The following is a 23,377-nucleotide window of genomic DNA, read 5'->3' as shown; positions in this document are numbered from 1 at the left end:
AACATTTATTTAATATTTATTTAACATTTATTTAACATTTATTTAACATTTATTTAATATTTAATAATTTGGTTATTTAGCGAATAACTCAGCCGTTCATCCCACACACAGAGGCGATTTCCCCTCTCTGCGTCTCCAAGGGAGTCATTCCCTCCCAGCCTCATCCCGGGAGCCTTTTCCTCCTCAGAAAATCAGATTTTAACGCTGATTTTTGTGTTTTTTCTGCAGGTTGGGTTTATGGGAGCGCAGGAGCGATGGCGCGGAGCGGCCGCAGGCAGCGGCACAGGCGGAGCGGGCGCCGCGCCCCGCGCAGGGACCCCCCGGCTGTGACAGCGCACAGGGACCCCCCGGCTGTGACAGCGCACAGGGACCCCCCGGCTGTGACACCCCCGGCTGTGACACCCCCGGCTGTGACAGCGCACAGGGACCCCCCGGCTGTGACACCCCCGGCTGTGACACCCCCGGCTGTGACAGCGCACAGGGACCCCCCGGCTGTGACACCCCCGGCTGTGACAGCGCACAGGGACCCCCCGGCTGTGACAGCGCACAGGGACCCCCCGGCTGTGACACCCCCGGCTGTGACAGCGCACAGGGACCCCCCGGCTGTGACACCCCCGGCTGTGACAGCGCACAGGGACCCCCCGGCTGTGACAGCCCGCAGGGACCCCCCGGCTGTGACACCCCCGACTGTGACAGGGCACAGGGACCCCCCGGCTGTGACACCCCCGGCTGTGACAGCGCACAGGGACCCCCCGGCTGTGACAGCCCGCAGGGACCCCCCGGCTGTGACACCCCCGACTGTGACAGGGCACAGGGACCCCCCGGCTGTGACACCCCCGGCTGTGACACCCCCGGCTGTGACACCGCTCAGGGACCCCCCGGCTGTGACAGCGCACAGGGACCCCCCGGCTGTGACACCCCCGGCTGTGACACCCCCGGCTGTGACACCGCTCAGGGACCCCCCGGCTGTGACAGCGCACAGGGACCCCCCGGCTGTGACAGCGCTGGGACATTTCCAAGCGCTGCCCTTGGAGCTCTTCCAGATGGTGCTGAGTTATCTCCCAGGTACAGCGGGAACATCCAGATCTCTAATTTGCCACCCATTTTTTCCCTTTTTTCTTCATTTACAAAGCGCTGTTGTTTAAAATTTTAAATTAAATTAAAATTTGATGGGACTTTAACTCTGAATTTTCAGCTTTTTAAGTATCAAAAAACAACTGGCCAGAATTTTAGTGATAGCCACAACCTCTTTGAAGTTCTTTTTGCCTATCAAATGTGAAAATTATTCCTTAGATCTGTCCATTTCTGACCGCTCCAGTTCACTGTCAAAACATATTAACGGCGAATCATTTCTGTTTAATTTAATTTAATTTAATTTAATTTAATTTAATTTAATTTAATATAATTTATAAATAAATAAATAAATAAACATCTCTGTTTAATTTGTAAATAAATAAATAAATAAATAAATAAATAAATAAATAAATTCTGTTTTATAAATAGATAAATTAAAAATAAAAAGTTCTATTTAATAAACAAATACAGAAATAAATAACTGTTTAAATTATAAATAAATATATATTTCTGTTTAGTAACTAAATAAATGTCTGGTTTTATAAATAAATAAATGTCTGGTTTTATAAATAAATAAATAAATAAATAAATAAATAAATTCTGATTTATAAATAAACAAATAAATTTTCTGGCTAATAAATAAATAAATAAATAAATAACTTCTGTTTTATAAATAAAAATAAAAATTAAAAGTTCTATTTAATAAATAAATAAATAAATTTCCATTTAATTTATAAATAAATAAATAAATTCTGTTCAATAAATAAATAAATAAATAAATAAATAAATAAATAAATAAATAAATAAAGTCGTCTTTAATCTATAAATAAAATCTGTTTTAAACATAAATAAATAAATAAATGTCTGTTTCATCTACAAATAAATAAATAAATAAATAATTTCTGTTTAATTTATAAATAAATAAATAAATATTTTCTGTTTAATTTATAAACAAATACATACATACATTAATAAAAATTCTGTTTAATTTATAAATAAATAAATATTTCCGCTTAATTTAGAAAATAAACAAATAAATAATTACGTTAAATAAATAAATAATCGAAACCGGGTTAATTGATAAATAAATAAATAAATAAAGTCTGTTTAATTTATAAATAAATAAATAAAGTCTGTTTTACACATAAATAAATAAATAAATAAATGTCCGTTTCATCTACAAATAAATAAATAAGTAAATAAATAAATAAAATTTCTGTTTAATTTATTTATTTATAAATAAATAAATAAATGTCTGTTTCATCTACAAGTAAATAAATAAATAAATAAATAAATATTCTGTTTAATTTATAAATAAATAAATAAATGTCTGTTTCATCTACAAGTAAATAAATAAATAAATAAATAAAAATGTTAAATAAATAAATAATCGAAACCAGTTTAATTGATAAATAAATAAATAAATAAATTCTGTTTCATTTATAATAAATAAATAAATAAATAAATAAATAAACGTGTTAAGTAAATTAATAATCGAAACCTGTTTAATTTATAAATAAATAAATAAATAAATTCTGTTTAATTTATAAACAAACAAACAAACAAATAAATAAATGTCATGCTAAACAAACAAACAAACGAACAAACAAATAAATAATTTCTGTTTGATCTATGACTCTCATTTGGTGGCCTCGTTTCCTAAGCCACAAGCTGTCACTGACTCGTGCCCAGCCCATTTTTCCCCTCTCTCCGCTGGAATTTCGAGGTCCCGGTGTTTCCTTTGTTGCAGTGCGGGACCTCAGCGCTCTGAGCGCGGTGTCCAAACCCACCCGCGCCCTCCTCATGAGTTACATCAGCACCGCGCCCGGGAGCCGCCGCCTGCTGCTGCGGGACTTCCACCGGGCCCCGCCCGCCGCAGCCGCCGTCCTGCAGCACTACCGAGCCCTGGGTGAGAGCACAGCCAGGCTGTGGCCTGGGGAAAAATAAAATAGGGGAGAGAAATAAGGTGTTTTAGTAATGAGGGGTTGAGTGGAGCGATTCTGAAATTTGTGAGGTAGGGGAAAAATAATTTGAGTGTGCTGGATGATTCGGGTGTCCCAAAATCTCTGAGTTATGGAAAAAAACCCCTGTGTGTATCCCAAAAATCTCTGAGTTATGGAAAAATCCCTGCTTATCCCGGCTCTTCTGGGCATCCCAAAGTCTCTGAGTTATGGAAAAAAACCCTGAGTGTCCTGGATCCTCCAGACATCCAAAAATCTCTGATTTATGGGAAAAAACCCTGCTTATCCGAGCTCTTCTGGGCATTCCAAAATCTCTGAGTTATGGAAAAAAATCCCTGAGTGTCCCAGCTCTTCTGGGTATCACAAAAATCCGTGAGTTATGGAAAAATCCCTGTGTGTCCCAGCTCCTCCAGGTACCCCAAAATCTCTGATTTATGGAAAAATATCCCTGTGTGGCCTAGCTCTTCTGGGTATCCCAAAAATCTCTGAGTTTGGGAAAAACCCTGCTTATCCCAGCTCTTCTGGGTATCCCAAAAATCTCTGAGTTAGGGAAAATAAAATAGGGGAGATAAATAAGGTGTTTTAGTAATGAGGGGTTGAGTGGAGTGATTCTGAAATTTGTGAGGTAGGGGAAAAATACTTTGAGTGTCCTGGATGCTTTAGGTGTCCCAAAAATCTTTGAGTTGTGGAAAAAAAACCCTGTGTGTCCTGGCTCTTCTGGGTGTCCCAAAATCTCTGATTTATGGAAAAAACCCCTGAGTGTCCCTGCTCCTTTGGGTGTCCCAAAAATCTCTGAGTTATGGAAAAAATCCTGCATGTCCCGGCTCTTCCAGGGGTCCCAAAAATCCCTGATTTATGGAAAAAAAACCCCTGTGTGTCCTGGCTCTTCTGGGTGTCCCAAAATCTCTGATTTAGGGAAAAAAATCCCTGCGTGGCCCAGCTCTTCTGGGTATTCCAAAAATCTCTTATGGGAAAAAACCCCTGTGTGTCCCAGCTCTTCTGGGTATTCCATAATCTCTGATTTAGGGAAAAAACCCTGTGTGTCCCAGCTCCTTCGGGTTCCCCAAAAATCTGTAAGTTAGGGAAAAAAAAATAGGGGAGATAAATAAGGTCTTTCAGCAATGAGGGGTTGAGTGGAGTGATTCTGAAATTTGTGAGGTAGGGTAAAAATAATTTGAGTGTTCTGGATAATTCGGGTGTCCCAAAATCTCTGATTTATGGGAAAAAACCTTGCGTGGCCCAGCTCCTTTGAGTGTCCCAAAAAATCTTTGAGTTATGGAAAAATCCCTGCTTATCCCAGCTCTTCTGGGCATCCCAAAATCTCTGATTTAAGGAAAAAAACCCCTGCGTGTCCCGGCTCCTCCAGGTACCCCAAAATCTCTGAGCTATGGAAAAAAACCCTGCTTATCCCAGCTCTTCTGGGTATCCCAAAAATCTCTTATGGGAAAAAACCCCTGTGTGTCCTGGCTCCTTCGGGTGTCCCAAAATCTCTGAGTTAGGAAAATAAAATAGGGGAGATAAATAAGGTCTTTCAGTAATGAGGGGTTGAGTGGAGTGATTCTGAAATTTGTGAGGTAGGGAAAAACAATCCTGTGTGGCCCAGCTGTTCTGGGTATCCCAAAAATCCTTGAGTTAGGGAAAAAAATCCTGCGTGTCCTGGCTCTTCTGGATGTCCCAAAATCTCTGATTTAGGGAAAAAAATCCCTGAGTGTCCCAGCTCTTCTGGGCATCCCAAAAATCTTTGAGTTAGGGAAAAAAATCCTGTGTGTCCTGGCTCTTCTGGATGTCCCAAAATCTCTGAGTTAGGGAAAAAAACCCCAAAAACCCTGCATGTCCCAGTTCTGGGCATCCCAAAGTCTCTGATTTATGGAAAAAAACCCTGTGTGTCCTGGCTCTTCCAGGAGTCCCAAAATCTCTGATTTATGGAAAAAAACCCCTGTGTGTCCCAGCTCCTTCGGGTGTCCCAAAATCTCTGAGTTAGGGAAAAAAACCCTGCTAATCCCAGCTCTTCTGGGTATCCCAAAAATCTCTGAGTTATGGAAAAATATCCCTGAGTGTCCCAGTTCTTCTGGGTATCCCAAAATCTCTGAGTTAGGGAAAAAAACCCTGTGTGTCCCAGCTCTTCTGGGCATCCCAAAATCTTTGAGTTATGGAAAAAACCCCCTGTGTGTCCCAGCTCCTTCGGGTGTCCTAAAATCTCTGAGTTAGGGGAAAAAATAAAATAGGGGAGATAAATAAGGTCTTTTATCAATGAGGGGTTGAGCGGAGTGATTCTGAAATTTGTGAGGTAGGGGAAAAATAACTTGAGTGTCCTGGCTTCTCCAGACATCCCAAAATCTCTGATTTATGGAAAAATCCCTGCTTATCCCAGCTCTTCTGGGCATCCCAAAATCTCTGAGTTAGGGAAAAAAATAAAATAGGGGAGATAAATAAGGTCTTTCAGCAATGAGGGGTTGAGTGGAGTGATTCTGAAATTTGTGAGGTAGGGGAAAAAATTTGAGTGTTCTGGATAATTCGGGCGTCCCAAAATCTCTGATTTATGGGAAAAAACCCTGCGTGGCCCAGCTGTTCTGGGTATCCCAAAAATCTTTGAGTTGTGGAAAAATCCCTGCTTATCCCAGCTGTTTTGGGCATTCCCAAATCTCTGAGTTATGGAAAAAATCCCTGTGTGTCCTGGCTCCTCTGGATATCCCAAAATCTCTGAGTTAGGGAAAAAAATCCTGTGTGTCCCAGCTCCTTCGGGTGTCCCAAAATCTCTGATTTATGGGAAAAATCCTGCATGTCCCGGCTCCTCCAGGGGTCCCAAAAATCTCTGATTTATGGAAAAAACCCTGTGTGTCCTGGCTCCTCTGGGCATCCCAAAATCTCTGATTTAAGGAAAAAAAACCCTGCGTGTCCCAGCTCCTCCAGGTACCCCAAAATCTCTGAGCTATGGAAAAAAACCCTGCTTATCCCAGCTCTTCTGGGTATCCCAAAAATCTCTTATGGGAAAAAACCCCTGTGTGTCCTGGCTCCTTCGGGTGTCCCAAAATCTCTGAGTTAGGAAAATAAAATAGGGGAGATAAATAAGGTCTTTCAGCAATGAGGGGTTGATTGGAGTGCTTCTGAAATTTGTGAGGTAGGGGAAAAAAAATTTGAGTGTTCTGGATAATTCGGGTGTCCCAAAATCTGTGAGTTATGGAAAAAACCTGTGTGTCCTGGATCCTTCGGGTATCCCAAAAATCTCTGATTTATGGAAAAAATCCCTGTGTGTCCTGGCTCCTCCAGGGGTCCCAAAAATCTCTGATTTATGGAAAAAAACGCTGCTTATCCCAGCTCTCCCAGTTATCCCAAAAATCTTTGAGTTATGGAAAAAACCCCTGCTTATCCCAGCTCTTCTAGGTGTCCCAAAAATCTCTGAGTTTGGGAAAAACCCTGCTTATCCCAGCTCTTCTGGGCACTCCAAAAATCTCTGATTTATGGAAAAAAATCCCTGTGTGTCCCAGCTCCTTTGGGTGTCCCAAAAATCTTTGAGTTATGGAAAAAACCCTGCTTATCCCAGCTCTTTTGGGCATCCCAAAATCTCTGAGTTATGGAAAAAATCCCTGAGTGTCCCAGCTCCTTCGGGTGTCCCAAAATCTCTGATTTATGGAAAAATATCCCTGTGTGTCACGCCTCCTCCAGGGGTCCCAAAAATCTCTGATTTAGGGAAAAAATCCCTGTGTGTCCTGGCTCTTCCAGGCATCCCAAAATCTCTGATTTATGGAAAAATATCCCTGAGTGTCCCAGCTCCTCCAGGTACCCCAAAATCTCTGAAAAAAAAAATCCGGGTGATGATGTCAGGGGAAAACCAGCAGAGAGGTGCAACAAGTGAACATTTCTGTCCAATATTTTGAATTTAATTCCCAAAGCAACGCAGGGATTTTAATACAGCTCCAAGTGTGAGTAACAGGGGCTTTAAACAGCACCATAAACAACTCACAGAGGGTGCAGGGAGCTCTCTGCCTGCACCCCCAGGGTGTATTTTGGTTTTATTTTGGTTTTATTTTGGTTTTATTTTGGTTTTTTGATGCTGTGTGTGTCACCCCTCTGCCACAGGGCTGCTGCTCAAGAGGTGCACGATGCTGCTGCCCACCAGGGACAGGCTCAAGTACGTGCACAAGGTGCTCTCGGGGGTAAGTTTGATACCAAAATTGGGGTTTTTATCTTTTATTTACATTTTTTAAACCTTTTTTAACCTTTTGTTTACTTTTTTTATAACCCTTATGTACCCTCAGTACTCTTAGCATGAAGGAACATTCACCTCCACCTCATATTTTCATTTATAACTCAAATTTTAGGAGAAATCCTTTGTGAAAGGAGTGTTATCAACTCTGGAAATAACTAAATAAAATGTTCATCTTTCCTAAATAACATATGGAATTAAATGCCCATTTTTCCAAATAACACATGGAATGAAATGGGGATTTTTTACCTTTTATTTACCTTTTTTTTACCTTTTTTTAACCTTTTTTTACCTTTTATTTATCTTTTATATAACCCTTATGTACCCTCAGTACTCTTAGCGTGCAGGAAGATTCACCTCCACCTCATATTTTCATTTATAACTCAAATTTTAGGAGAAATGCTTTGTGAAAGGAGTGTTATCAACTCTGGAAATAACTAAATAAAATGCCCATCTTTCCTAAATAACACATGGAATGAAATGTGGATTTTTTACCTTTTATTTACCTTTTATTTACCTTTTATTTACCTTTTTTAACCTTTTATTTACCTTTTCTATAACCCTTATGTACCCTCAGTACTCTTAGCATGAAGGAAGATTCACCTCCACCTCATATTTTCATTTATCACTGTTAAATTTTAGGAGAAATGCTTTATAAAAGGACTTTTATCAACTCTGGAAATAACTAAATAAAATGCCTATCTTTCCTAAATAACATATGGAAGGAAACAGGGATTTTTTACCTTTTATTTACCTTTTATTTACCTTTTTTTTTACCTTTTATTTATCTTTTATATAACCCTTATGTACCCTCAGTACTCTTAGCATGCAGGAAGATTCACCTCCACCTCATATTTTCATTTATAACTGTCAAATTTTAGGAGAAATGCTTTGTAAAAGGACTTTTATCAACTCTGTTGATTGAGGTTTTTCCTCTCTGAAAATTGAGGGTTATTCCTCCCTGAAATTGGAGTTTTTCCTCCCTGGAAACAAGGCTTTTCCTCCTTGAAATTGAGGGTTTCCTCCCTGAAAATGAGGTTTTTCTCCCTGAAATTGGATTTTTCCTCCCCGAAAATTGCAGGTTCCCTCCCTGAAATTGGGATTTTTCCTCCCTGAAAATTGGCGGTTTTCCTCCCTGAAAATTGGGGTTTTCCTCCCTGAAAATTGGAGGTTTCCTCCCTGAAAATTGGAGGTTTCCTCCCTGAAAATAGGCTTTTTCCACCCTGAAATTGGGTTTTTCCTCCCTGAAAATGAGGTTGTTCCTCCCTGAAATTGGGTTTTTTCCTCCCTGAAATTGGAGGTTTTCCTCCCTGAAATTTGGGTTTTTCATCCCTGAAATTGAGGTTTTTCTCCCTGAAATTGGATCTTTCCTCCCTGAAAACTGGGGATTTTCCTCCCTGAAAATTGAGGATTTTCCTCCCTGAAATTGGGCTTTTTCCTCCCTGAAAATTGCGGGTTTTCTCCCTGAAAATTGGGGTTTTTCCTCCCTGAAATTTGGGGGTTTCCTCCCTGAAAATTGGGGATTTTCCTCCTCTAAAATTGGGTTTTTCCTCCCTTAAAATTGAGGGTTTCCTCCTTGAAAATTGGGTTTTTCCTCCCTGAAACTAGATTTTTCCTCCCTGAAAACTGAGGTTTTCCTCCCTGAAATTGGGTTTTTTCCTTCCTGAAAATCGAGGTTTTCCTCCCCAAAACTGGATTTTTTCCTCCCTGAAAATTGCAGGTTTCCTCCCTGAAAATTGCAGGTTTCCTCCCTGAAAACTGGGATTTTCCTCCCTGAAAATGGGATCTTTCCTCCCTGAAAACTGGGGGTTTTCCTCCCTGAAAATTGGGGGTCTTCTTCCCTGAAAATGAGGTTTTTCCTCCCTGAAAATTGGGGATTTTTCCTCCCTGAAAATTGGGATTTTTCCTCCCTGAAAATTGGAGTTTTTCCTCCCTGAAAATTGAGGTTTTTCTCCCTGAAAATTGAGGTTTTTCTCCCTGAAAATAGGGTTTTTCCTCCCTGAAAATAAAGTTGTTCCTCCCTGAAATTGGGTTTTTTCCTCCCTGAAATTGGAGGTTTTCCTCCCTGAAATTTGGGTTTTTCCTCCCTGAAATTGAGGTTTTTCTCCCTGAAATTGGATCTTTCCTCCCTGAAAATTGGGTTTTTTCCTCCCTGAAAATTGGGGTTTTTCCTCCCTGAAATTTGGGGGTTTCCTCCCTGAAAATTGGGGGTTTCCTCCCTGAAAATTGGGGTTTTTCTTTTCTGAAAATTGAGGATTTTCCTCCCTGAAATTGGATTTTTTCTCCCTGAAAATGGGATTTTTCCTCCCTGAAATTGAGATTTTCCTCCCAAACCCCTTTTGCACCCCTCAATTTTCACTCAACATAAACCCCAAAGCAGCCGCCACAACTCACTGCAAGCTCCCCTTTCCACCACGCCCCCCTAACTCACCCCTCTTATCCCCCTCCTAATTGAGGATTTCCCCTCACAATTCAATATCAGCAATTAACAATTGCCTAATTAACACAATTAACTCCCCGTTGCCCCTGCAGGTTCCCTGTTTCCAGCTGAGCGGCTGCGCCAGCCCCCTGCACTGCCTGGGCCTGCAGTGCTACGGGGCTTTCCTGCAGGTAATAAACAATAAAATTAAAGCGTTTTTCATCAATTAGTTTGTATTTTGAAAGATTTTTTTAAGCATAAATTGGGGTTTTTTTGAGTGGTGTTTGTTCTCTGGGTTTTTTTTCTGGTGCTGATTCGACTGCTGAGAATTTCTTTCACTCCTAACCAGTCTGGGATTAGGAATTTATTATTTATATTATTTATTTTATTAATATATTTATATAAATATAGAAATATTTATATAAATATAGAAATATTTATATAAATATAAATTTATATTTATATATTTATATATCTATGTATCTATGTATTTATATATTTATATTTTTATATATTTATATATTTATATATTTATATATTTATATATTTATATTTTTATATTTTTATATTTTTATATTTTTATATTTTTATATTTTTATATTTTTATATTTTTATATTTTTGTATATTTGTATATTTATATTTTTGTATATTTATATATTTATATATTTATATTTTTGTATATTTATATATTTATATTTTTGTATTTTTGTATTTTTGATATATTTATTATATTATTTATATATTTATATATTTATATATTTATATATTTATATGTTTATATTTTTATATGTTTATATGTTTATATTTTTATATTTTTGTATATTTATATTTTTGTATATTTATATATTTATAATTTTGTATTGTTGTATTTTTGATATATTTATTATATTTATTATATATTTATATATTTATATATTTATATATTTATATTTTTATATTTTTATATTTTTGTATATTTATATTTTTGTATATTTATATATTTATATTTTTGTATTTTTGATATATTTATTATATTATTTATATATTTATTTATTCTATTATTTCTATTATTGATTTTGAAGGGAGCATTTTATCAGCTCCAAATTCACAGGTCAAGAGCAGAGACACTTTCATTTCCATGAAAAAGGCTCCACACATCAGAGGACAGAATATTTTATGCATGTGGTAGCTTAAAATTAACATTAAAAATAATTTTAAATCTTAGAAGAGCAGGTGATTATTGGTGCTGGGCCATTTTGTAGTAAATCAGTCATAAATCAGATTTTGGGACGCTCTCAGCGCTTTTTGACCGAGCAAACCCCACAAAGTTTCCTGAATAATTCAAGGCGAGGTTTGTGTTTTGGCAAGGTTTAACTCTGGGAGGCACCAGGCTGACAAATTTCTGCTTTTTGATGATTTAAATCATATTAGAAAGTTTCTTTTTCTGGCCAAATTCAGTCCCAAGGCCTTAAGCACCACCTGAGGCAGGCAGAGGCTCCTCATAAAGGGAGAGAAGAGCGACCCTTCCCTCCCTCTCGTGAGACACCTCAGAATAAATTGAATTTATCTGCTGTGAGTGGGGAATTTCCTGTCCCTTTGCTGATTTTGTGTCCCCTGCAGGTCCTGACTGCGGGCTGGGACGAGCTCGAGTGCCACAGGGTGTTCAACTTCCTCTGGGAGCTCGGCGACCTCGCGAGGAAAGTGCAGACGGTGGTGAGCAGCAAACCAGGTCAAATCCCAAATTCCAGCTGGGAAAGGGCTCTGAAAGGAACAGGGGGGGATTGAGGGGAAAGCAGAGCAGCCACGAGTCCCAAAAATCCAAAATTCCAACCAGGAAATGGCTCTGAATGGAACCCGGGTGGGATTGAGGGGAAACCAGAGCAGCCACAAGTCCCAAAAAACCCAAATTTCCACCCAGGAAATGGCTCTGAATGGAATGCGAGTGGGATTGAGGGGAAACCAGGTAACAGAGCAGCCACGAGTCCCAAAAAACCCAAAATTCCAACCAGGAAATGGCTCTGAATGGAATGCGAGTGGGATTGAGGGAAACCAGGTAACTCTGAGCAGCCACGAGTCCCAAAAAAACCAAAATTCCACCCAGGAAATGGTTCTGAACAGAACCCGGGTGGGATTGAGGGGAAAGCAGGTAACAGAGCAGCCACGAGTCCCAAAAATCCCAAAATTCCACCCAGGAAATGGCTCTGAATGGAATGCGAGTGGGATTGAGGGCAAACCAGGTAACTCAGAGCAGCCACGAGTCCCAAAAAACCCAAAAAACAGGAAATGGCTCCAACAGGAACTCAGGTGGGATTGAGGGCAAACCAGGTAACAGAGCAGCCACGAGTCCCAAAAAACCCAAATTTCCACCCAGGAAACGGCTCTGAAAGGAACTTGGGTGGGATTGAGAGCAAAGCAGGTAACCCAGAGCACCCATGAGTCCCCAAAATCCCAAAATTCCAGCCAGGAAATGTCTCAGAACAGAACTTGGGTGGGATTGAGGGCAAAGCAGGTAACTCAGAGCAGCCACGAGTCCCCAAAAATCCCAAAAACAGGAAACGGCTCCAACAGGAACGGGGGTGGGATTGAGGGGAAACCAGGTAACTCCGAGCAGCCACGAATCCCAAAAAATCCAAAATTCCACCCAGGAAATGGCTCTGAAAGGAACTTGGGTGGGATTGAGGGCAAAGCAGGTAACCCAGAGCAGCCACGAGTCCCCAAAATCCCAAAATTCCAGCCAGGAAATGGCTCCAAAAGGAACGTGGGTGGGATTGAGGGGAAACCAGAGCAGCCACGAGTCCCAAAAAACCCAAATTTCCACCCAGGAAATGGCTCTGAATGGAATTTGGGTGGGATTGAGGGAAACCAGGTAACAGAACGGCCACGAGTCCCAGAAACCCCAAAATTCCAACCAGGAAACGACTCCAAAAGGAACCCAGGTGGGATTGAGGGCAAACCAGGTAACAGAGCAGCCACAAGTTCCAAAAATCCCAAAATTCCACCCAGGAAATGGCTCTGAATGGAATGTGGGTGGGATTGAGGGCAAAGCAGGTAACTCTGAGCAGCCACAAATCCCAAAAAACCCAAAATTCCATCCAGAAAATGGTTCTGAAAGGAATTTGGGTGGGATTGAGGGGAAACCAGGTAACTCTGAGCAGCCACGAGTCCCAGAAAACCCAAATTCACAGTCAGGAAACGGCTCCGAATGGAACCCGGGTGGGATTGAGGGCAAAGCAGGTAACAGAGCGGCCACGAGTCCAAAAAACCCAAAATTCCATCCAGGAAATGGCTCTGAAAGGAACTCAGGTGGGATTGAGGGGAAACCAGGTAACAGAACGGCCACAAGTCCCAAAAACCCCAAAATTCCCGTCTGGGAAATGGCTCCGAACAGAACCCGGGTGGGATTGAGGGCAAAGCAGGTAACTCAGAGCAGCCACGAGTCCAAAAAACCCAAATTTTCACCCAGGAAATGGCTCTGAAAGGAATTTGGGTGGGATTGAGGGCAAAGCAGGTAACTCTGAGCAGCCACGAGTCCCAAAAAACCCAAATTCACAATCGGGAAACGGCTCTGAACGGAACACGGGTGGGATTGAGGGCAAAGCAGGTAACAGAGCAGCCACGAGTCAAAAAAACCCAAAATTCCACCAGGAAATGGCTCTGAACGGAACGTGGGTGGGATTGAGGGCAAACCAGGTAACCCAGAGCAGCCACGAGTCCTGAAAATCCCAAAATTCCACCCAGGAAATGACTCCAAAAGGAACACGGGTGGGATTGAGGGCAAATCAGGTAACAGAGCAGCCACGAGTCCCCAAAATCCCAAAAAACAGGAAACGGCTCCAACAGGAACTCAGGTGGGATTGAGGGGAAACCAGGTAACTCTGAGCAGCCACAAGTCCCAAAAAACCCAAATTTCTACCCAGGAAATGGCTCTGAAAGGAACATGGGTGGGATTGAGGGCAAAGCAGGAACTCTGAGCAGCCACGAGTCCCGAAAATCCCAAAATTCCAACCAGGAAATGGCTCCGAATGGAATTGAGGGGAAACCAGGTAACAGAGCAGCCACGAGTCCCAAAAATCCCAAAAACCAGGAAACGGCTCCAACAGGAATGGGGGTGGGATTGAGGGGAAACCAGGTAACCCTGAGCAGCCACAAGTCCCAAAAAACCCAAAATTCCAGCCAGGAAATGGCTCTGAAAGGAATTTGGGTGGGATTGAGGGAAACCAGGTAACTCAGAGCAGCCACGAGTCCCAAAAATCCCAAATTCCACCCAGGAAATGGCTCTGAAAGGAATTTGGGTGGGATTGAGGGCAAACCAGAGCAGCCACAAGTCCCAAAAAACCCAAAATTCCACCCAGGAAATGGCTCCGAATGGAACCCGGGTGGGATTGAGGGGAAACCAGGTAACAGAGCAGCCACGAGTCCCAAAAAACCCCCCAAAAATCAGGAAATGGCTCTGAAAGGAACTCAGGTGGGATTGAGGGGGGTTCCTGACCCTGCTGGGTGTTCTGGGGGTGTCCTGCACCAATTCTGGGCTTCCCCTCGGTGCCCACGGCTGTTTGGTGCTCCCCAAGGGCACCCAGCAGTGATTCTGTCTTCTAAGGGATTTGTTTTGAGAGGCTTTTCAGGGATTTTAAATCAATTATCAAGACAAAGCATCACTCGTGTCTTGGTTTCAACAGCATTTGATTGGGATTTGGGTATTTCCTGCTGTAGGATTTGAGTATTTCCTGCTCTAGGATTTGGGTATTTCCTGCTCTAGGATTTGAATATTTCATTTCCTGCTCTAGGATTTGAATATTTCCTGTTCTAGGATTTGAATATTTCATTTCCTGCTCTAGGATTTGAGTATTTCCTGCTCTAGGATTTGAATATTTCATTTCCTGCTCTAGGATTTGAATATTTCCTGCTCTAGGATTTGAATATTTCTTGCTCTAGGATTTGAGTATTTCATTTCCTGCTCTAGGATTTGAATATTTCCTGCTCTAGGATTTGAGCATTTCCTGCTCTAGGATTTGAATATTTCCTGCTCTAGGATTTGAGTATTTCCTGCTCTAGGATTTGAGCATTTCCTGCTCTAGGATTTGGGTATTTCCTGCTCTAGGATTTGGGTATTTCCTGCTGTAGGATTTGAATATTTCCTGCTGTAGGATTTGAATATTTCCTGCTCTAGGATTTGAATATTTCATTTCCTGCTCTAGGATTTGAATATTTCATTTCCTGCTCTAGGATTTGGGTATTTCCTGCTCTAGGATTTGAATATTTCATTTCCTGCTCTAGGATTTGGGTATTTCCTGCTCTAGGATTTGAATATTTCATTTCCTGCTCTAGGATTTGGGTATTTCCTGCTCTAGGATTTGAATATTTCCTGCTCTAGGATTTGAATATTTCCTGCTCTAGGATTTGAATATTTCCTGCTCTAGGATTTGGGTATTTCCTGCTCTAGACCAGTGAAATCAAAGGGGAAGGACCCAGTTAGAAATAAAACCAAGCTGTAAAAAGCGAGGTTGAACAATTCTGAACCCAAATGGGACAAACCCCTCACAAGAAACTCTCCCACTTCCCAACACGGAGCAGGGAATTTCTGGGTTCCTCCCGCTGCCAAACCCCAAACCCGCACATCCCACCCCTGAAACAGGGAAAAACATTGTCCTGGTTTAGGACAAAAAACATTGTCCTGGTTTAGGACAAAAAACATTGTCCTGGTTTAGGACAAATTAGGGAAAAAAATCTCCACAACTCCCTCCCCCACCACCGGGTTCGGGAGGAATTTCCTCAGAGGAAAAGTGGAAAAAATTTGTTTATTCAGAAACAACAAAAAAACACTCCCCAACACAAGAAAAACAGTCCGAGATGACAAGAAATGTTTTCAGCAGTCCAAGAGAGGGTGAGCAGTCTCTGCTGGGGAGGTGCCAAAGCTTCTCTCAGGTGCAGAATCCGGGAGTTTTCCCTTGGCATTCCCGAATCAGGGCCCGAAGCAGGTCTGATGTCTTCAGGGAAGGGAGGAAGGAAAGAAAGGGAAAAACAAAAGCAGAAAAATGGCAAAAAAAAAGCAGAAAAATGGCAAAAAAGCAAGGAAAAAGCAGAAAGTAAGAGAGAAAAGCCAGCAAAGCAGCCTAAGGTAGCAGCCAGGGGAGGGGCTCAGCTATAGACAAAACAAACTGAGAAGATGGGAACAGAAAAAACACCCCACGATTTGGGATACAAAGCATGAAAATGTCCTGTCACCCCTGGACAAGCATTTAAAATTCAGGACGTGAGAGATAAAAAATGATTAAACAGGGTTTAAACCCCTCGGGGAGGGCTGCAGGGAAGGAAAAGCACCTAAAATTCAGGAAGCAAGAGATAAAAAATGGATTAAAAAAATGGGTTACAAACCCCTCGGGGAGGGCGGCAGGGAAGGAAAAGCATCTAAAATTCAGGTAAGCAAGAATTAAAATTGGATTAAACAGGGTTTAAACCCCTCGGGGAGGGCTGCAGGGAGGGAAAAGCATCTAAAATTCAGGAAGCAAGAGATAAAAAATGGATTAAACAGGGTTTAAACCCCTTGGGGAGGGCGGCAGGGAAAGAAAAGCACCTAAAATTCAGGAAGCAAGAGATAAAAAATGGATTAAACAGGGTTTAAACCCCTCGGGGAGGGCTGCAGGGAGGGAAGAGCATCTAAAATTCAGGAAGCAAGAGATAAAAAATGGATTAAACACGGTTTAAACCCCTCGGGGAGGGCGGCAGGGAAGGAAAAGCACCTAAAATTCAGGAAGGAAGAGATAAAAAATGGATTAAACAGGGTTTAAACCCCTTGGGGAGGGCGGCAGGGAGGGAAACGCACCTGAAATTCAGGAAGCAAGAGATAAAAAATGGATTAAACAGGTTACAAACCCCTCGGGGAGGGCGGCAGGGAGGGAAAAGCACCTAAAATTCAGGAAGCAAGAATTAAAATTGGATTGAACAGGGTTTAAACCCCTCGGGGAGGGCGGCAGGGAAGGAAAAACATTTAAAATTCAGGAAGGAAGAGAGAAAAAATGGATTAAACACGGTTTAAACCCCTTGGGGAGGGCGGCAGGGAGGGAAAAGCACCTAAAATTCAGGAAGCAAGAGATAAAAAATGGATTTAAAAAATGGGTTACAAACCCCTCGGGGAGGGCTGCAGGGAAGGAAAAGCATCTAAAATTCAGGAAACAAGAGATAAAAAATGGATTAAACAGGTTACAAACCCCTCGGGGAGGGCAGCAGGGGAGCTAAAAGCATCTAAAATTCAGGAAGCAAGAGATAAAAAATGGATTAAACAGGGTTTAAACCCCTCGGGGAGGGCGGCAGGGAGGGAAGAGCATCTAAAATTCAGGAAGCAAGAGATAAAAAATGGATTAAACACGGTTTAAACCCCTCAGGGAGGGCTGCAGGGAAGGAAAAGCATCTAAAATTCAGGACGTGAGAGATAAAAAATGGATTAAACAGGTTACAAGCCCCTCGGGGAGGGCGGCAGGGAAGGAAAAGCATCTAAAATTCAGGAAGCAAGAGATAAAAAATGGATTGAACAGGGTTTAAACCCCTCGGGGAGGGCGCAGGGGCTGAGCCCGCCGTTCCCGCAGGCAGCGCCCGCGGGTTGGAGCTGCGGATCCGCCTCTTCTGCCGGGCCGTGCTGCTGCGCCCCCGCAGCGACCGCGCCTTCTGGCTCAGCCGCATCCTCAAGCCCTGGCCCATGGTCCACCAGGCCCGCCTGCTCTACCTCATCTTCGGGCCCGTGTCCTCCCGCGACGGTGAGCGGGGGAAAGGGGGATCTGCCGGCAGGAAATGCCAAAAAATGGGATGGGGTTGGGGTTATGGAGTCACGGAACGGGTTTGAATGTCCCAACCCAGCCAGTGCCACCCGTGGCATGGCAGGGACAGCTGGCGCTGTGCCAGGGTGCTCCAAACGCGGTCCAACGTGGCCTGGGACACCTCCAGGGATGGGGCAGATCTGGGGAATCCATCCCGGCCCTCACCACCCTCACCCTGTGGGGAGGGGAGGGAAAAAAGGGAAGGGAAGGTTTGGGAAGGTTTGGGAAGGTTTGGGAAGGTTTGGGAAGGGAAGGTTTGGGAAGGTTTGGGAAGGTTTGGGAAGGTTTGGGAAGGTTTGGGAAGGTTTGGGAAGGTTTGGGAAGGTTTGGGAAGGTTTGGGAAGGTTTGGGAAGGGAAGGTTTGGGAAGGGAAGGTTTGGGAAGGGAAGGGAAGGTTTGGGAAGGGAAGGTTTGGGAAGGGAAGGTTTGGGAAGGGAAGGTTTGGGAAGGGAAGGTTTGGGAAGGTTTGGGAAGGGAAGGGAAGGTTTGGGAAGGTTTGGGAAGGGAAGGGAAGGGAAGGTTTGGGAAGGTTTGGGAAGGTTTGGGAAGGGAAGGTTTGGGAAGGGAAGGGAAGGGAAGGGAAGGTTTGGGAAGGGAAGGTTTGGGAAGGGAAGGTTTGGGAAGGGAAGGGAAGGTTTGGGAAGGGAAGGTTTGGGAAGGTTTGGGAAGGGAAGGTTTGGGAAGGGAAGGGAGGGAAGGTTTGGGAAGGTTTGGGAAGGGAAGGTTTGGGAAGGTTTGGGAAGGTTTGGGAAGGTTTGGGAAGGGAAGGTTTGGGAAGGGAAGGTTTGGGAAGGGAAGGGAAGGTTTGGGAAGGGAAGGTTTGGGAAGGTTTGGGAAGGTTTGGGAAGGGAAGGTTTGGGAAGGGAAGGTTTGGGAAGGGAAGGTTTGGGAAGGGAAGGGAAGGGAAGGGAAGGGAAGGTTTGGGAAGGGAAGGTTTGGGAAGGGAAGGTTTGGGAAGGGAAGGGAAGGTTTGGGAAGGGAAGGGAAGGGAAGGTTTGGGAAGGGAAGGTTTGGGAGGGTTTGGGAAGGGAAGGTTTGGGAAGGGAAGGGAGGGAAGGTTTGGGAAGGTTTGGGAAGGGAAGGTTTGGGAAGGTTTGGGAAGGTTTGGGAAGGGAAGGGAAGGTTTGGGAAGGGAAGGTTTGGGAAGGGAAGGTTTGGGAAGGGAAGGTTTGGGAAGGGAAGGTTTGGGAAGGTTTGGGAAGGTTTGGGAAGGTTTGGGAAGGTTTGGGAAGGTTTGGGAAGGTTTGGGAAGGTTTGGGAAGGGAAGGGAAGGGAAGGGAAGGGAAGGGAAGGGAAGGGAAGGGAAGGGAAGGGAAGGGAAGGGAAGGGAAGGGAAGGGAAGGGAAGGGAAGGGAAGGGAAGGGAAGGGAAGGGAAGGGAAGGGAAGGTTTGGGAAGGGAAGGTTTGGGAAGGGAAGGTTTGGGAAGGGAAGGGAAGGTTTGGGAAGGGAAGGTTTGGGAAGGTTTGGGAAGGTTTGGGAAGGTTTGGGAAGGTTTGGGAAGGTTTGGGAAGGTTTGGGAAGGTTTGGGAAGGGAAGGGAAGGGAAGGGAAGGGAAGGGAAGGGAAGGGAAGGGAAGGGAAGGGAAGGGAAGGGAAGGGAAGGGAAGGGATTCCATCCCAAGACCCAGTCTAAACCTGCCTTCTCTCCATCTGAAGCCATTTGAGCCATGGCATTTCCCGGGAAAAAATTATTCTCCTCAACCAGACCTCACTAACACACAGAAAACAAAAATTATACACACACAAGTTACAATTCAGTGAAGAAATTAATGGCTCTTCTGTTCCTCTACTCTGCCCTGCTTGGGGTAGAACTTACTCAAATCCATCTCAAAGAAGCACCCATTTCCCTGAAGGAAAACACATTTTCTCACTTAATTATTAAACCTGGGTTTCCTTAAGTTTGACTCACTGTCTCTGCTAAAATACCAGATGGAAAATAATCACAAAGCCTCAGCAATGTCACCTGAATTCCTCTGCCTCTGCTGTGAGGCTCAGCTGAGCAAGTTCCTCGTTTAAAAAATGTCACTCACTAGCAGTTGTGGTTGATATATCACTCAGGACACGTGGTGTGGCAGAAAATGATAGAAGGACCAACAGACGAGAGCAGTCTGAAGGGTTTAGCTGATGCAATTAAGCTGCTGTATGGTACAGAAGCTAGAGAGTGGACAGCAGATGATGTTATCAGTCTTGTGGATGAGCTGTCAGGTGTGTTTTTGTCTTTATCATTCATCCCTGGGATTGTGGATCCTCCAAAAATCCCTCTCAGTAACTGCAAAATTCATCACGCTGGGATGAGGGAAAGCCAGAGTCCCTCACACATCCAGGCTGTCCTTCCCCACGGAGAAACCTTTTTAAAATCCATGCAGACCTTTTAAAACACAAACCTTGCCTTGAATTATTCAGGAAACTTTGTCCAAACGTGCGGTTTGCTCCGGCAAAATTCTGATTTTACCAACTTTACACTGAGAGAGTTCTGGCTGAGGTTGTGTCCCAGAGCTGGCGGGGAGAGCTCTGATTGCCCCAGCAGGGATCATTTGTGCTCAGGGGTGACTGAAATCCTCTCCCCTCCTCCCAAAGTGGTTCCCCAGGAGTGGCTGATGGAGAACAACGCGCGGCTGCTCCTGCTGAGCGGGAACAGCGTCTGCTTCACCTTCCTGGCCAGCAAAGCTGTGAACGGCAGGGCCGTGGAGCTGGCCAGGCTCATGGTGTTCATGGCTCTGGTGAGTACAGCTCTGCTCTGTGCCCCGAATTTGGAAAGGTTTGTCCCCACCTGATCCCACAATCCAGGGATAAATCCAGCTGGGAGCTCTTCCACCCCTCTGCTCCCTGCCCAGCACAACCCTGAGGAGGAGCAAAAGGATCAGAGCCCCCTTTGTGCCACAGGAACAACCTCTGTGCCCTTGTCACAACCTCTGTGTCCTTGTCACAACCTCTGTGTCCCTGTCACAACATCTGTGTCCTTATCACAAACTCTGTGTCCTTGTCAACATCTGTGTCCCTGTCACAACCTCTGTGTCCTTGTCACAACCCCTCTGTCCTTGTCACAACATCTGTGTTCCTGTCACAACCCCTGTCCTTGTCACAACCCCTGTGTCCCTGCCACAACTCCTGTGTCCTTGTCACAACCTCAGTGTCCTTGTCACAACCCCTGTCCCTGTCACAACCCCTGTGTCCCTGTCACAACCCCTGTGTCCTTGTCACAACCCCTGTCCTTGTCACAACCCCTGTCCCTGTCACAACCCCTGTGTCCCTGTCACAACCTCTGTGTCCCTGTCACAACCTCTGTGTCCTTATCACAAACTCTGTGTCCTTGTCAACATCTGTGTCCCTGTCACCACCCCTGTGTCCTTGTCACAACCTCTGTGTCCTTATCACAAACTCTGTGTCCTTGTCAACATCTGTGTCCCTGTCACCACCCCTGTGTCCTTGTCACAACCTCTGTGTCCTTATCACAAACTCTGTGTCCTTGTCAACATCTGTGTCCCTGTCACCACCCCTGTGTCCCTGTCACAACATCTGTGTCCCTGTCACCACCCCTGTGTCCTTGTCACAACCCCTGTGTCCTTGTCACAACCTCTGTGTTCCTGTCACAACCTCTGTGTCCCTGTCACAACCCCTGTCCTTGTCACAACCTCTGTGTCCCTGTCACAACCCCTGTGTCCCTGTCACAACCCCCATGCCCCTGTCACAACCCCTGATTTTCCAGGCCTGGGCCCAGCTGATGCAGATCCAGGAGTGAATGCTGAATTTTGATCTTTCACCATAAAACCCGTGTGTTTTTAACCCTTCCTTTGGCGCCAGGTGTGTGAGAAGGACCGGTACTGCATGGACTGGGCGGTGAGGATGCTGCAGAGGGTGTGCAGGGTGTTCAGCAGCCCCGGGGAGAGGCACAGCTTCCTGCAGTGCCTGGAGAACACCTTTGCTCACCTGCTGATGGACACGCTGCAGGCAGTGCTGGCAGGTAAGGCTGGGCCCTGGGGGCTCAGGGTTCATTTTCCCTGAGCTTCTCCTCGGGGTTGGTGTTCCCCAAGGTGCTCAGGGTTCCCCAGGGTTGCTGTTCCCTGGGTGTTTCCCCTGGGTTGCTGTTCCCAGAGTTAATCAGGTTTTCAGGCTTCTCTTTGCCCCAAGTGTTTCACACCAGAGGTAGAGACGACAAACTGAGTCCCCAGTACACATTTCCAAGGTTTTTATTCTTCATTATCTCAGTTCTGTCCCAGCTCTGCAGGGCGTCCCCAGCAGAGCAGGACACGCGGGGGACTGGGCGGGTCAGAGGGTCCCTTCTGTACAGTACCCCTGACCCAAGCACTGTCCAAAACGTATTTTTTATTTACAAAATTGTACTAATACCTACTACTTATGCTAACATGTCATTTCTACTCTAAGCCAATCTCTAAAATCCAATCTCAGTTCTGTCCCAGCTCTGCAGGGCGTCCCCAGCAGGACTGGGCAGGTCAGAGAGCCCCTTCTGTACAGTATCCCTGACCCAAGCACCGTCCAAAATGAACTTTTTATTTACAGAATTTTACCAATACTCACTGCCTATGCTAAGATGGCATTTCTACTCTAAACCAATCTCTAAAACCCAACTCAGCAGAAAATGGGGGATGAGAACAAGAACAAGGAGCACAGGGACAACTCCCCAATTCCTCCATCTTGTCTCTTCAACCCCATACACTAAAAATCCTAAATTCTACATTTACACTCTGTGATTAACTAACTACTGCTTATTTTGAATTCTCCCAGCTTGTGATTCTCCACACCCTGTGGGCATTCACTGCCATGGCAGGGATCAGAGGCAGTGCCCTCCTGGGCTCTGTGTGAGGCTGCCTGAGCCCCTGGACAGACCCCAGACCCCCTGTCCGGGCTCAGACCCTGCAGGGTGGCCACAGGAATGTTCTAGAATCCAACACTGGAGCAGTTCAGGACAGCCTGGCCCTCCCTCTCTCCCCAGGCAGGGCAGTCCTGCAGAGCCTGAGGGCTCTGAGGACAGGGAATCCCACATTTCCAGGATTTCAGACTGGTTTGGGTGGGAAGGGACCTTAAACCTCATCCAGTGCCACCCCTGCCATGGCAGGGACATCTCCCACTGTCCCTCCCAGCTCAGCCCAGCCCAGCCCAGCCCAGCCCAGCTCAGCTCAGCCCAGCCCAGCTCCAGGCTCAGATTTGTTCCTCTCTGGCCCTGTGCTCCTGCCGTGCTCCCTCCCAGCTGTGCTGCCGTGGGGCAAAATTGGGAATTTTGGGGTTAAAAACGGGAAATTTTGGGGTTACAAAACGGGGGATTTTGGGATTAAAATTGGGAATTTGGGTGTGAAAAATTGGGAATTTGGGGGTTAAAAATTGGGAACGTTGGTGTTAAAAATGAAGAATTTATGGGGGAAAGTTGTGAATTTTGGTGTTAAAAATGAAGAATTTATGGGGGAAAGTTGTGAATTTTGTGGTTAAAAAGGCTGCTGCCCCTCTGCTGAGAGCTCTGCCCCTCTGCGGTGTCTGTGGCCTGCAGGGCAGCGGGACGGGGAGGACAGCGCCTCCCTGAGCCTGTCCCACCTGCTCAGCGCCCAGGCCAGCTTCCACAGGGAGATCCTGGACCTGGCCATGGGCAGCAGCACCTGAGCCCCGGAGCCCCGAGCCCGCCCTGCTCCTGCTGCTGCTGCTGCTGCTGCTGCCTTCTCCCCCTTCTCCTCCTTCTCCTTTGGACATTTCTCCGGTTCTGCCCGAAATTCCTGTACCAGGGACAGCTCAGCACATGGATTTACCTCAACTCATGTGATAAATAAATCACACATGGATCCAGCTCAGCACACGGATCCAGCTCTCAGCACACGGATCTACCTCAACACACGGATCCAGCTCAACACATGTGATAAATAAATCACACACGGATCCAGCTCAACACATGTGATAAATAAATCACACACGGATCCAGCTCAACAC

General features: G+C 44.7%; 1 protein-coding gene across 1 annotated transcript; it reads left to right on the top strand.

Annotated features, from left to right (window-relative positions):
* Positions 1 to 1,028: 1,028 nt before the first annotated feature.
* On the top strand, positions 1,029 to 23,056 carry FBXO47 (F-box protein 47). Its single transcript, XM_063404971.1, has 10 exons — positions 1,029 to 1,065; positions 2,825 to 2,983; positions 7,113 to 7,189; positions 9,772 to 9,849; positions 11,259 to 11,367; positions 17,219 to 17,386; positions 19,505 to 19,651; positions 20,024 to 20,166; positions 21,248 to 21,407; positions 22,947 to 23,056. Exons 1-10 carry the CDS (start codon positions 1,044 to 1,046, stop codon positions 23,054 to 23,056), a joined length of 1,173 nt encoding a protein of 390 aa, XP_063261041.1. The 5' UTR covers positions 1,029 to 1,043.
* The last annotated feature ends 321 nt before the right edge of the window (positions 23,057 to 23,377 follow it).

Source organism: Prinia subflava, chromosome 8 (genome assembly GCF_021018805.1).
Source record: "Prinia subflava isolate CZ2003 ecotype Zambia chromosome 8, Cam_Psub_1.2, whole genome shotgun sequence".
In the NCBI taxonomy this organism is placed as follows: domain Eukaryota; kingdom Metazoa; phylum Chordata; class Aves; order Passeriformes; family Cisticolidae; genus Prinia; species Prinia subflava.
This window is presented reverse-complemented; position numbering and strand designations above follow the sequence as displayed.